Below are 14,882 nucleotides of genomic sequence, written 5' to 3' on the forward strand. Positions count from 1 at the left end.
CTAAACTGAATTTATCGTAGAGAACAATACTGAGAACCAGATGTGTGGTGACTGACTAGGTGTTAAAAGTACAGTGCGTAGCGCGTCAAGAGCTGCTCTTATATATTCACGTAGGAGCCTGCGACGCCGACAGCGCACCGATGCCTGTTGCTATGCCGATCATTATGATGACGTCACTAGAATCTATCCTTGAGAATTGATCGGCATTGCTAGTCGGATTAGAGTCTAATATTCGAGTATTTAGCGTAGGGAAATTTCCCGACTTCGCTGAATTGTGTTCCGCTGAATTTAATTCCGCCTTTAACTGTTTCAATTCCGAACATTCCGCCCGCCATGATCAATTTGTTGATGATGAAATTTGTGTTTCAGGAATTGGAAGTACGACAAGTTTATGAACTGACCTCACCATGGTAGTAGCAGCAGTTTTATGTGTATCTACTCTCGTCAGTCCGTCACTACCGGGATGCAATTTGATTTGATTGATTTGAGTGGCCACTTGCTGGGTGATAAGCGTTCATCGGTAATGAGTACCAATGACCCTTCCTTGATATCATTCCGTGGGTGATGCCATTTCGATATTGATTGTTGTTGTTGTAGGTAGTGAGCTGACCAGAGGGACCAAAACTGTTGGACACGTTGTTGTATGTATTGCCATCAAGATAGTCTGGGCATGGGTATTTATTGGAGCGATGGTTCAGGGAGAGCCACTAGTGGATCACTAGTGCTTGATTGGGGCCTTGTTAAGTCTTCCACCGACTCTAATTACTTTTTGATTATCGACGTAGGCTGTCAGTCGACTGAATAGGTGTGATTTTGGCAGTTGATAACTGCGTAGCAATGTCCTCAATTCGTGCGAAAAGTAAGCTGCTTGGGTTAACTTTATCCAGTAGTTCTTGCCTCTTCACAGGCCTCAATGTTCGTTTAGCGGTAGGATAATTGTTACGGATAGCAGTAGTTTCTAAGCGAAATAAAAAGTAGGAGAGGTATGAGCGCGCAAGCATTGCTAGTCGGATTCGAGTATTCAGCATAAGGAAATTTCCCGACTTCGCTTAATTGTGTTTATACGTAAATGTCCAGGTGTTTACTCCTGTCACTTTTTAATTCCGCCTTTAACTGCTTCAATTCCGAACAATAGTAAATAAATTATATGTAGATATTTGCTAAAGAAATTAATTTTGAAAGTATAAACATTGTTTTAAAATATATTTATTTTCAGTTTTATATAATTCATATTTAATATACATTATATTTTTACATTAAATTAAATGTGTCAATTTTATATATGAATTATGGATACCTAAATTAAATGAAATTATTTACTCTTAATCTTAATAAAAAAAGGATTTATAAATTTTTATTTCATTTGATGATTGAAATTTTGAATAAAATAAATTGAATTGAATTTATTTGAATACAGATAATATGAAATTCCTTATCCATCTGTTAGTATTCTAACAATTGTTTTTATAATTTTTTTTCCATGTGGATGGTTCAAAAGATTTAATAAAGGGTCTTCCATTTTTTGTTGTAATAATTTTACCAATTCTGTTCTTGCACACTGTAAAAGTTTTGCTATCTAGAAAAATATTCATAATCATTACTAATTACTAATTATATCATAAATAAATCTTTAAAAGAAGAATTCATTTCGTACTCTATAAGATTCAACTGCAAACATGATCCATCCATCTTCCAATGAAAGTATAAAAGTATCATTATGTAACTGTATATCAATACCAGAACCAGAGAATAATATTAAGCATAATACAGGTACCATTGTTACTTCTTTAATAAATATTCTACTGGTTTTAATTTTCTCTTGGAAAATTAAATATGGACTAGTATAAAAACCTACACAGGAGTTTATTGAAGATGGATGAATATTAACTTTTCCATCTTCTTTTGTTTGATAACGTAGTTCTTCAGGCTTTGGCTGCCGTGGAATAGCTCCAGAAAATTGCATTTGAAATGATTTTTCAGGAGTAAATACTTTTACTACATTTGGATATAAAGCAGCACAAAGCAAACCCTGTAAGAGAGTATAATTGTCATTGTTAACATTAAGTTCAATACCTGTACATTCAAGAACTTTGTCCTGTCCTGTAGGATATTTTTTTATGTTAACGGGAATAAAACCTATAGAGACTAGTAATTCCAATAATTGATGCTTAATGTCAGCAAGAGTTTGCAAAGTTTGTATAGATAAACAATTTTCATGTGCAAAAATTTGTCTAGCATCATTACCTCTTGAATTTATTTCTATCCATTTCTGGAAATATGTATTTAATATTATAATAATGTTACATACATGTTATGTAAAATGTTAATTATGTTAAAATATATTTTTAGAAATATATATGAATTAATAGTTGTTTTATAATTTCATTATTTGGATCTTATTTTTGTGCAATTTACCTTATATACCTTTAAAATGGTCAAATGATCAGAATTTCCAATTGCATACTTTTTTTTTTTTACATTGACTTCACGTTTCTTCTCAAAAGAAGTAACGAAGGGATTTTTATATGATAAACAAGCTGCAATAGTAAGAGCAGAATCCACACAACAAAAAATAGCTCCAAACAATATTAATTTGCCTATTCTAACATCAACTGGTAAAGCTGCTAAATGGTGCCCCAATGGAGTTAGCATACAATTTGGATCAAGTGCACCAACATTTTGCAATATTTTGATAGCAGTTGAAATACTATTTTGGGAAGGTGGCTCTAGCATCATTTCTAAATATTAATATTAACTAAATTTCTTTATGTAATAACAATTAATAAAATATTTTTACTTAACTATTATTAATTACATAATTTAATATTTATTAATTAAACATCATTCTTCCAAGATTTTTTCAATATTATGTCATAAAATATCAATATATTTTATTTCTATTTTTTAAACATAATTTTTAAACATAATATAATGTAATAAATATTTTTAATGAAATTATAATTTTCTTTGTCCAATAAAATATATTTATAAGAAAATATTAATATTTTTCATTAAAATTAAACACAATTTAATATAATTGAAAATCAATCTAATAAATTTTTTGTATACCTAAGCTTTTATACAGATCAATATTATCAGCTTTGTATAGAATTTTAATACGAAGAAGCAATGGTTCCAATGAAATTCTCAAGATTTCAGGAATTGGTTGTGCTAGAAAACTATGCTTGAACCTTCAATTTAAATTTAAAATATTTTATTTTATAAATAACATAAACTGCATATAAGCTAAAAATATTTATACCTAAATGATGTGTAAAGATGTATACAAATTCCTGGCATTGTCCTACCAGCTCGACCCATTCGCTGAAGTGCATTCGCTTGGGAAATCCAACACATTTCAAGGCTTTCCATATTTTGATTTGAATTAAAATATGTTTCTTTCATTTTTCCAGTATCAATGACAAAAACACAATCATCTATGGTTACAGATGTTTCAGCAATATTTGTACTAAGTACTATTTTTCTAATACCATCTTTAGTTTTTTTAAATACTAAGCTTTGCTCTTCATTTGACAAAGATGAATGGAGAGGAATTATAAGGTATTTTCCTAATTTTTGAGACAGAATTCTATTGTCTTTTAAAATGTCTTTTAAGAACATTATTTCAGAAATTCCAGGTAAAAAAACCTTAACAAAATCAATAATAGAGAATTAATATGTATAGAAATTTTAAGTTTATAAATAATTTTTATTACCAATAAAGAGCCAATTTGTGGATAATTATGACAACCATCAACGATCCATTCTATTACCTTCTCTATCAATTCAAAATTTATTTTCTCATGGTCCATTATATACAGATTTTTATGAGTTATCATAGAATATTTAGAATATCGTCCAACTATTTCAGGTAATGTTAAATTTTCATCTAGAACCTTATCTTTTGGTATAATTGAAGTTAATATTTTAGGATTGGATTTTTCTACATGAATATTTAAAAGTTCAAAACTATCTTTAACTTTTCTAGTATATTTTGAATCTTCTTGAAGAACATAATTAGAAATTTCCATTATATCTTCTAAAAAGTATTGCTTTACAGGAAAAATTCTACCTGGAATATCCAAAACTGGAATTTTGCCAAAATATGTAGAAAATATATCAGTTGTTAATGTTGCGCTCATTAAAATTAATTTTAAGTTTGGTCTTTGTTGAAGAAGCTGTTTTAAAATCATTAATAAGAAATCACTGTAAAAAATTTCATGTAATTTAATTCAGAATTTTGTATTCATTTATACTTATTAATTCAATTTAATTATCCAAATGCATAAATATATTTATCTATTATACATTATTTTTAATTTTTACCTTTCTGCATTTCTTTCATGAACTTCATCAATAATTATATGAGTAACAGATTTTAACTGTGGATCGGTAGACAATCTCTGTAGCAAAATTCCTGTTGTACAGAATATTAATCTTGTATTATCTGATACTTTACTTTCCAATCTTATTTGATATCCAACCGTATCACCTACACATTCGTTTCTTTCAGCAGCCACCCTTTCAGCTACTCCGATTGCACTTATTCTACGGGGTTGAGTGCAAATAATTTCTATATGTTCATGTTCTTTAGTCGCATTGATAATCCAGTCATCAAAAATAAATTGAGGAATCTTTAAAATATAAATTATCAATAATTTTATTAATATATTGTTTTAACTAACACATAAATAACTAAAAATATATAATAAATTATTTATATGGTATTAATTTAACCTGTGTACTTTTACCACAACCAGTTTCACCTGAAACTATTGTAACTTGATTTTCATAAATAATTTTTAATACTTCTTGAATTTTCGTCCAAGCAGGTAGTTTTCTTCTTGCTTCCATCATTTTTAAATATTGCAAATTTTTTTGTTTATTGATAAATTTGATTTTAATTTGATTATTTTGTTTAATAATGTTGCTTATTGCTATTTCATTACGATTCTTTTTATTTATTGAACCTTTTTTATAATGTGAAGGTCCATCATTTTCTTTTTCTATAAATTTTGGAAATAAACATTTGTATTGATCTAAAAAATATTCTTTATTATTTTTTAGATAAGAATGAATTTCATGTTCGTTTTCTAATAAAGAAATTAATGAAAATATATATGGTATTCCATTTTCACAAAATACCAAAGCTTCATTATATAATTTTCTTGCTATTCTTAAGCAATTTAAATTTGAAAATGATGCCTCATTTGTATGTAGATAAAAATAAGGAGGCTCATATGGATATTTACAATCTGTAGAAACAAAATTAAAAGATTTTTATTTGATACATATATTAATAATTCTATTAATTATACAATATACAGAATTAAATATATTATAATATATAGAATTAAAAATATGTATTATTATTTTAATACAAAAAATACGTTATTTTTACCTAAATTTATTCTTATAAAACTTATTTTGTTAAACTATAATCTTTTATACTTTATTATTGATAAATTTCATATTTATTTTAATTATATTAGAATCAGTTATTTTAAGTTTTATACAAATATCTTGCCTTCTGGGAATCTGATCTCCAAAATAAAATAAGTATCTTTTTTTGTTTTAGATTTTTCAATAGATTGAGGCTGTTGATGAATATATCTACACTTGATTCCAAACCTACATTTTCCTTGTAAATAAAGTCGACATATATCTTTTTGAAATAAATTAGATTTATTTTTAATATTTTCTTCATTCTCATTAATTAAATAACCCAATTTCATTTTAATAATCCAAACTTGGTTTTTTATTTTTTCTATGAAAGCATCTCCATATATTGATTCAAGAGCTTCTTTTTCTTCAGTTCTTCGTTGAAGTAGATCATTTAAATCTAATTTATTTAAATTTTTGCTTTTTGGCAAATTTTCAATTTTATAATATTTACAAAATAATATTTCTAAAGCTTTTCCGATTTGACCTTCTGCATGTACCAATGCTTCAACACAGTGAGAACTATGAAAACTGTAGAATTGAATAAATATTATTAACAAAAACATCAATATTATACATAAAATAATTAACAGAAATTAAATTTACGTTTTTCTTAATTAGATACTCCATCAGAAATTGTCTTAAATAAAATGTTATTCTTATATTTACTAATTACCGTAATACTTTATCAATGCTTTTATAATATTGCATTAATTAAGTATTTTACTAAAGGTATATAAAAATATATGAAAATATACATTATTTTTGTAGTTAATGTTAATAATAAATTTATGAAAAATACGTAAGAAATTAATTTATTATAAATTAAAATGTTTTTTATATACAAATGTAAAAAGAAATTTATAAAGTAACTTTAATAAATTTAAACAAACTTGTAAGTTTCTAATTTTGATGTGGCAAAATTTCTTATAATTTGTTCATAAGTTTGCGGATCTTTCTTTTTGGATGAATAATCAGTTACACCTTTGATAACTAAATTACCACGCTGAAGCCAATATTCTTTTCCTAAATTAGTATTTTTATTTTCAAATTCATAATGGTCAGCAATTTTAAAATCCTACAAAATAAAAAAAAAAATTCTATTATTATAATTGATAAAAGTGAATAATCAATACAAATATATAAGAGTATTGTTTGTACGTACAGATCCACAAATTTGATTTAAAGTTTCATAAAGTAATTTCTCAGATCGTTCAGACAGTTGCAAAGTTTGCATTTCCACTTTCAAAGTATGATGATTTGGCTCAGATTTTAATTTATTCTTCTTACTTGAATTTGAATTTGTATCCCTTATTTGTAAAGCAGAATTTTTTATATTTGATTTTAATTTACTAACGTAAAAAATTTTCATTTAAAAAACAAATTAAATTAATAATAAAGGAATAACTATTAGAAATAAATTACAAACATATATAGTGAAAAACTAATAATAAATTTAATAAAAAATGTTATACTTTGTTTATCAATTTTTTTTAAATATAAAAAGATTAATTCAAGGAATTTTTTTGGTAGATAGTTTCATTTATTATTAAACTTTAAAGTACTATACAATTAATATTAACAACTAAAAAGTAATTTAAAAAAAAAATCAATCTAAAACTAAATTAAGAATAAAAAAAAATAAAAAAACAAATGTTTGAATATCAAACTCAATAGATTCAAAAGATTATTGTGATACGAATAATTATATTTTCACAGCAAATTCCATGGAATACTAAGATAAAGATTATTTTAAATAAACTTGAATATTGTAAAATAATTCATTTGAAAATTAAAAAAATATATATTATTTCTAATACAGTACAATTAGATAAACTTCAAGATTTAAAAAATTTAAATGAATCTACTAACTTAGGATAAATATAATATTTAAATTTTAGAAAGTTTAAAAATTAATTAATAAAGAATAGAATAAAAGTAATATATCTAAATTTCAAATTAAAAATATTTGAAAAATAAAGAAAAAAAATAAAAATTTAAAAAAGATTATAAAAAGAATTAAAAGCTTTGAGATGATAGTGAGGAAACAAATTAATATAATCAAATATTTGAAATTTATTGAAATGAAGAAATAAAATATTACTGAAAATTTACTTATAAAACATATATTCTTTTAATTTTTATTAAATCTAACGTAAATTATCACTTGTTTATTCATTAATTTCATACATTATTATACATTTTATACATTATAGTATTGTAATTTGAGTTTGAAAAACAATTTAAAATATTGTTCTAATTAATTAATTTGTATTATTACAAATATCATATAACATTTCGATATATCAATAGAAATTAATAATTTTTACATTGAACTATTCCAGAAATGAATAACCTCAAATAAATTTCACAAGAAATCCATTTATTGGTTGTATGGACAATAAAAAATAACTGATATGAAAACAATATATTAAATTTATGTTATAATTTATAAATAATAAGCCATTGCCATAATAGATATTTAAAGTATATTTTATAAGAATTTTAATGTTTTACATAATAATTATTAATTTCATTATCATGTACTTATTTTTATAATTATATATAATTCCAAATATGTGTGTGCATGTGTGTAACTATTTTCAGAAATATAGTTTTTTACAATTTTTTAGATTCTATATAGGTTTTTCTTATATAATTATTAAATTTGAAAAATAATATAATAATTTACCACTCAAATTTATAATTTATTTCTATTCCATAATTTATTATATATGTTAACGAAACCAATTAAATAATTTTAGATTCATTACATATCTATAAATTAAAATGAATTTTAGAAACAAACATTATAAAATAAATACTTTGTGAAAATATGCAACGATTTTTTGTTTTTGTTTAATTTAATCTTAAATTTAATTTTATTCTAGACTTTTATATATAACTTAAATATTTTAATGTAGTGTATTAAGAATTGAGAAAAAAAATTAAACTTACAAATTTTGTTTAGAGTCTTCTTTTGCCACCAAAACTATATCATCTATTAATTGAGCATTAGAATAATCCATGTTTATCAAATTGTCTATTTAGAAAATTTTTCAATTTTCAAAGAGTAAATCAAATTTTTTTTACGGAATTTAAGGAAACGACTTATACATTTCTACATACTGTATCAACTTTATTTTATTATTAATACTAAACTTTTATAATCTATATTAGATATATATTCTAAAGAATTCTGTACATAATTATGACAAATTGAATGTAAAGATAGGTAGTATATTACTTGTTCGTTTAATGATTAACATTTTTAAAAATTAATACATAATAATTACAATATTTAGAGAAACAATAGTAAACATTAAAAATGTTAAAAAATAATTTATTTGTTTCAATTTTTATTTAAATATTTAATAATTTTAAATCATATAATATTTTCCTTGTACAAATTATATATGTTTGTAAACACTAGCAAAGGAAAATAAATCGTTATTTTAAAATGGCCGTCGGAAGTTCATTTCATTTCCTTATCGGTTTTTGGAATACTTATGTACATAACACTTTTTTCTTTTAATATAAATATATTTCAATTCTACAAATTATTACGTTAAAGCATAAAAAGGTGTAAGAAATCGAAAATAAATATGCACATTCAAAAGTGCATGAATGCCATTTTAGGAACATTACATACACAACCTCAATCTCTCTATTGAGTTTTTCTCTTGTTATGAATTTAATCTTGTATTGAATAAAATACATTTTGATCATTTGTATATATTATATATTGTACATATTTTGTAGTAATTAAAGTGAGTTGACTGATTTGCAACATATACGTGCAATGAATGAAAGTACGAAGGTAGGTGAAACTAATAGTGGAGAAGTTGCTAATGGATTTCTAAGCTGTAGGGATCTCAGTGATATCGTACCACTTTATACTGCACAAGGAATTTATTTAAAACCAATTGCTAAAATTTGTGTATCAATTAATCTGCCGCAACTAAAAAGTCCAGGTAAACAACATAATACAGTAGTCTTGTTAAATATATTAATAAATGCCACTTTTACTTTTATTACTCGTTGACCAAATTCATTATATATTTTATTTAATTCTGCTAATCTTATGATTTGAATTCAACCTTTATATTTCTAGTTTCTTTAAAACTGAAATATTTGAATATAACTTAAAAATTTGTTAATATTAATATATTTTCAAAATGGTATTAATACCATAAAGCAAGATATTAGCAAATTCTGGGCTACGTTGCTTCAAATCACTTGAAGATTATTGAACTAAGCAAAAAAATGCAACGCAGTCTTGATTTTGATTTAATTTTTTATTCAGTAGTATCAGGTTTTACAGAGAATTACTACAATATAAATAGGAAAAACAATATCAACATGGGAGGTAAAGGAGAAGATATACTTATTGATACGACCAGACAAATTTGCTTCACTCAAAGTGATCAAGAGTACATTAGAATTTATCAAATTCGAGGGAGATCTTGGAGACAAATCCAAGCTTCAGCCAGTATTGGCAAGACTTGATGGTCAACGATTTAATTTAACAGGTTTCCCAAACGTCTTAAAGGTAATTATTATAATAAATATATAAAATTAAATAATTATGTTTCAGAAGTTTTTTTATTTTCTTAGAAATTATTTTCATTTTACTCACTTAGTTTTACAATGTTTGTAACTAGGAATAAAATATTTATATCTTTGCAATGATTTTAGAACTACTTTAAAACATTGTTTTACAAATATTGTTTTTTATCATTACTTTAACTGAACAATGTTTCTTGATCCTTTATGTAAATAGGTCATATGATCATATTTTTTTTAAAAAGTTGAATTTTATTTGAAAATAATGGAACAAAGACATATTCTTTAATGAGTTATCATTAGTTTATATATTTCATTTTCTTTTATTTAAAATAGTTTAACTGTATCAATAGATACAGTTATAGTTGATTCTTGAATTGTTATAGTTGATATAGTTTTCGATGTTTATATTAAATAATTTGAAAAATTTCCTGTTTTCAATATGATTAATTCTCTTAATGGATGGATTAATAAAATATAAATGAAACTATTTAGTTTTAAAATTTAAATAATTTATTTAAACAAAATTCACTTTCATTTCCTATGTAGCCTCATCTATTAATTGAAAATGAATAAATCTTTTAAATTTATGTATAAACTTGACTTTTAAAAATTCAACTTCAATAAAATATATTTTGAAAAGCAGAATTTTAATTAAACATAATTTTTATTAATTATTATAGATTATACGATCGATTATAAATAAATAGAATAAAATAAATTCTTTATTTAAAGGTCAAAGCCGTCGAGATGAAGGATGAATTTCCAACAAGACATTCCTGGGATTCATACTTCCGAGATGCTAAACATATGAATGAATTAAAGGCAGGTGAACGACCTGATACTATTCACATATCTGGTCTTCCTATTAAATGGTTTAGTGAAGATAATGGACAAACTCCTAGTGATATAATGATTGCTAAAATTTTTAAAAAATGGGGTATTTTAAAACGAATTGATGTTCCAGCAGCAGATCCTTACAGATCTAGAATGAGACTTGGAACAGCTATACATAAATTTAGTTATGAAGATGGTATTTTTTTTGATGCATTCATACAGTATGTAGAATATATGGATTTTGTTAAAGCCATGGATGCATTGCGAGGCATGAAGCTTCTTAAAAAAGAAAAAGAAAAAAATCATTTAGTTGCTTCTCTGAAGGTATAATTTACCATTTGATTTAAAATTATGTATAAAATAAATATTTTATTTCATTATCGTTTATATAAAAATATGCTTATCAATATGTATCAAATTATTAATAAATATGCGATGTTAAAAGTATTGAAATTAAATTTTATAATCATCATTTCGTAAATACTTTATTACTTGTTTTACTTTTTTTTATTTGTGTTAGAGAATTTATTCTCTAAATAAAAGCTAATAAAATAAGTTATTTTATTCAATATATTAAATCAATCTGTTATAGGTTGATTTTGATAAAACAAAACACATGAGTGATAATTCTGTATCTCACAGAGATTTTGAAAGAAAGCGTCTTATAGCACAAGATAATTTAGTTGCTGAAAAATTACGTCGAAAAGAAGAAGCGGAAGCTAAAAAACGAGAAGAAACACAGTAAGTTGTATTTTAATTGTAAAAAATATACTCAACACAATAAATTTATTTTATTTATTATAGAAAAAAAGAAGAATTAGATTTAAAAGGAAAATACTGTAGGCGTAGCATAAGAGAAGACAAAAGAAGGCGTAAAGCACTGACAGTATTTCGAAAACAGGAAGAAGATAAAGTCTCATTAAAAATTGCTAGAGAAGAACGGAAACTTATAAAAGCACAAAGGCAATTAGAAAGTATAAGATTATTAGATGCTTTATTTGATAAAATTAAGGTATCACAGTTTCTCTAATTAATTATTTTCAAATTATAAAAAAACTATAAGACCATTTTTTCTAGATAAAAATGGAAAAGCATGAAATTGATATTAAACCTAAAATGACCAGTGATAAAAAAAATGAAAAATCTACCGATACTCTCAAAGAAAACATAAAATCTTCAAAAAAAAAATATAAAAAGGAAAAAATAAAAAATAAAAGAAAACACAAAAAAGAAAGGAAAAAAAAAGTAATTATATCAATAAAACTAAAATATACATTAATTCTAGTATGTTAAAAACTGAAAAATATTGAATATTTTTAAAGAAATCCATTTGAAACAATTTTCATATAAATTTTTATTTAAAATATATTTTTCATAATATTTTTGGTTAATATAAAAAATATCTTGTGGTATAGTATTTATAAAAGTGTGTGTGCGTGCGTGCACAGGCAAATATATATATATGCATTCACCTATGCTCGTTTGATTGATATATTACGTATGCATGCACGCTATACATTTATTTTACATGAATATTATATATATATATTTATTTATATATACATTTTTATCTATTTTATAGAAAAAAAATACCTTCGACAATATTACAGATGATTCGGATTTCGATAAAAAGAAGTCTAAAAATGTTACAGAAAGAAATAGTATTGACAACTCCTCTAAAGGTAATTTAATGGAAAATTATTCATTTTTTCTAAAATAATTATATGTTAACTGTAATTTGTTTTAATATATAAATTAATATTTTTTAAGTCAAAATAAATTGAAAATGAAAATCAGTAAACAAGTGAACTATAAATTTAAGATAATTAAAAATATTGATCTACAAAATAATAATGTATATATAGAATATAAAATATTAGCACTAATTTAAATATATATGATTACATTTTATATTTTATTTTTACTTATATCTTTTGAATAACTAATAAAGTTAAATATTTGTTTTTAATTACATATTTCTTTTAGCATTATATTATATTAATATTTATCATAAGCAATTTTATATTGACAAGTAATATTTAATTAATATCATTTCATTTGATTTGAATGTAAAAATTATAATTATTGTTTAAATCGTATAAAATTAAAATTAATTCTGATATTCAAATGCGATATGTTATTAAAAATCAATAGAATTCCATTTTGACTTTATTCATTCTGCAATTGTTTTACACAAACCATAATATAATGTATGGATTGATTCATAATAAAATATATAAATTTTAGTATTTATAAATAAATTATTCAACATATAACTTTATGATTTGTATATACATTATTATGTATATACAAATAATATTTTATGTTATCATTTGTAGACTCATTATGAATAAATATCAATTTGTTTGGTAAACATAGTAAAATTTAAATGGTTTACATAATTGATATAGTTTAGATAGTAGTATATGGAAAGTATTGTATATTGTATTGAAAAATAATTTTCATATGCTTTATTTCAGAATCACATCTGCCTTATCCAGAAATTTACCAAAGACTGACTCCCCAAGCTTGGTATTACAATTCACCAATGCCACTTCTTTATCCTCCAGTTCGAGGCTTATCGCGTGGAGATATAGGTCATAAAAATGGTGTCCGGGGTCGTAGTCGTTGGCAAAATAACGTTGATAACCTCCAACAATTCAATCCGCACGAGTATAATGAACAATATTACAAGTATTTTGCAAATCTCGTTGGCCAAGATTACCATGCGTTTATCGAAAGCGATTACGAAAGAACTGACTCAAGCTCTCATTCAAGGAGTCGTAGAATGTCTCCCTCAAAGTCAAGATCAAGATCACATCTAAGGTGCAGTAGAAGCTGGAGTAGTTCAAGATTGTATTTGAAAAAAGAAATGGGATTGAATGCCAGGAAAAGGTACAAACGAATCTTTATCTTTTATTATTATTGTTTTAAAATGAAGTATAGAATATTTTTCAACCTACTTTCTTTGGATAACAAAGACGTTAAAATAAACGATAAAAGTATTTTTAATCACTATTATTTAATAAAAATTATTTATTGTATTATAAAAAATAGTATATTACAGATTAATTATAATATATAACTTAAAATGATTAATTCCAAATATATATGAATTATATTATTCATCTGAAATTATATATATAATAAATAGAAATTTAATACATAGTAGTACTATAAGAATAAAATAAAAAATTTTAATTTCAAGATCAAGATCCAAATCTCGATGTTATAACCGTAATTATAATCGCTCGAGATCACGCTCCAGGATATATAAGAATGGTACCAAACCAAGAGAACAATTCAAACAACGGAGACGACGACACGGAAACCTAATTAATACTGAGTCCCCTGTGCGCGTGACTCGCGCTAAATCGCGTAGCATCTCACCTCATTGGAAGTCTCGTAGCAGTTCTTGGTCATTGCCAAAATCGCCTAGACAAAGAAGTTGCTCATGGTCAAAGAACGTTGATAAAAAAGAAAAAAATATGTCAACTCCAAAAACAGTAAAAAAAGGTGTGGTCATTGTTGATACAAATTTGACAAAACCAGAATAAATATTTTTATTGCTTATTTAGTTTATTACTGTATATTAATAAGTCTAAAATTGCTTGTTTACTTTTTTATTTGTTATTTAATAATGAATTTAAATACAATGAAGGCAGACTATTTTTTTTTTAAAGTGTTTCAAATTAACTGTATATTATAAATAAGTAAGTGATGTATGTGTTTGTGTAAAATAGGAAGAAAATGAACAACAAACTTGAGTGAGAGAATACAATAAAAATGTAATAAAAAAATACTACTCTTTGTAATAAATAAAACAACGGTATATTATAGACTTATAAGAATAATAATAGTATATTGCATTTATAGTAATATTATTTTCTTTTTTTTAAGTAAAAATTAGTTTATATTATTATATTATAATTCATTTATTTTCAACACTAGTACCATCTATAGGTACCCTACTGCAATCGATAATGCCTGAACAAATTTTAACTTTTGAAAATAATTTTCTATTTAAATTTTTATTC

General features: G+C 24.0%; 2 protein-coding genes across 4 annotated transcripts; one reads left to right on the plus strand and one right to left on the minus strand.

Annotated features, from left to right (window-relative positions):
- Nucleotides 1-1,381: 1,381 nt before the first annotated feature.
- LOC105361495 (putative ATP-dependent RNA helicase DHX57) lies at nt 1,382-8,547 on the minus strand. Of its 2 annotated transcripts, XM_011498693.1 has the most exons (12): nt 8,401-8,547; nt 6,608-6,752; nt 6,336-6,520; nt 5,528-5,973; nt 4,738-5,255; nt 4,327-4,634; nt 3,717-4,206; nt 3,263-3,648; nt 3,070-3,191; nt 2,416-2,738; nt 1,655-2,269; nt 1,382-1,576 (listed from the first exon to the last, which is right to left on the minus strand). In XM_011498693.1, exons 1-12 carry the CDS (start codon nt 8,469-8,471, stop codon nt 1,433-1,435), a joined length of 3,753 nt encoding a protein of 1,250 aa, XP_011496995.1. In that variant the 5' UTR covers nt 8,472-8,547; the 3' UTR covers nt 1,382-1,432. The 2 variants fall into 2 exon arrangements, with proteins under 2 accessions (XP_011496995.1, XP_011496994.1); XM_011498692.1 differs by lacking the exons at nt 6,336-6,520; nt 6,608-6,752 and having other exon boundaries at nt 8,401-8,546.
- Nucleotides 8,548-8,923: 376 nt separating this feature from the next.
- On the plus strand, nt 8,924-14,455 carry LOC105361496 (A-kinase anchor protein 17A). Of its 2 annotated transcripts, XM_011498696.1 has the most exons (9): nt 8,924-8,953; nt 9,205-9,416; nt 9,789-9,994; nt 10,744-11,169; nt 11,438-11,586; nt 11,650-11,857; nt 12,428-12,527; nt 13,326-13,740; nt 14,054-14,455. In XM_011498696.1, exons 2-9 carry the CDS (start codon nt 9,245-9,247, stop codon nt 14,400-14,402), a joined length of 2,025 nt encoding a protein of 674 aa, XP_011496998.1. In that variant the 5' UTR covers nt 8,924-8,953; nt 9,205-9,244; the 3' UTR covers nt 14,403-14,455. The 2 variants fall into 2 exon arrangements, with proteins under 2 accessions (XP_011496998.1, XP_011496997.1); XM_011498695.1 differs by lacking the exon at nt 8,924-8,953 and having other exon boundaries at nt 9,188-9,416.
- The last annotated feature ends 427 nt before the right edge of the window (nt 14,456-14,882 follow it).

This window comes from Ceratosolen solmsi, unplaced genomic scaffold (assembly GCF_000503995.2).
Source record: "Ceratosolen solmsi marchali unplaced genomic scaffold, CerSol_1.0 scaffold30, whole genome shotgun sequence".
Lineage (NCBI taxonomy): Eukaryota > Metazoa > Arthropoda > Insecta > Hymenoptera > Agaonidae > Ceratosolen > Ceratosolen solmsi.

What these genes read in the sequence shown, in the direction of transcription:
- LOC105361496 (XM_011498696.1), top strand. Translation starts at nt 9,245, where the DNA reads ATGAATGAAAGTACGAAGGTAGGTGAAACTAATAGTGGAGAAGTTGCT. An exon ending in ATTTAGTTGCTTCTCTGAAG is followed by an intron (nt 11,170 to 11,437) that starts GTATAATTTACC and finishes AATCTGTTATAG; the next exon opens with GTTGATTTTGATAAAACAAA. An exon ending in CTTTATTTGATAAAATTAAG is followed by an intron (nt 11,858 to 12,427) that starts GTATCACAGTTT and finishes TCTATTTTATAG; the next exon opens with AAAAAAAATACCTTCGACAA.
- LOC105361495 (XM_011498693.1), bottom strand. Translation starts at nt 8,471, where the DNA reads ATGGATTATTCTAATGCTCAATTAATAGATGATATAGTTTTGGTGGCA. An exon ending in TCAAAATTAGAAACTTACAA is followed by an intron (nt 5,974 to 6,335) that starts GTTTGTTTAAAT and finishes TCAATTCTACAG; the next exon opens with TTTTCATAGTTCTCACTGTG. An exon ending in GGAGATCAGATTCCCAGAAG is followed by an intron (nt 5,256 to 5,527) that starts GCAAGATATTTG and finishes TTGTTTCTACAG; the next exon opens with ATTGTAAATATCCATATGAG.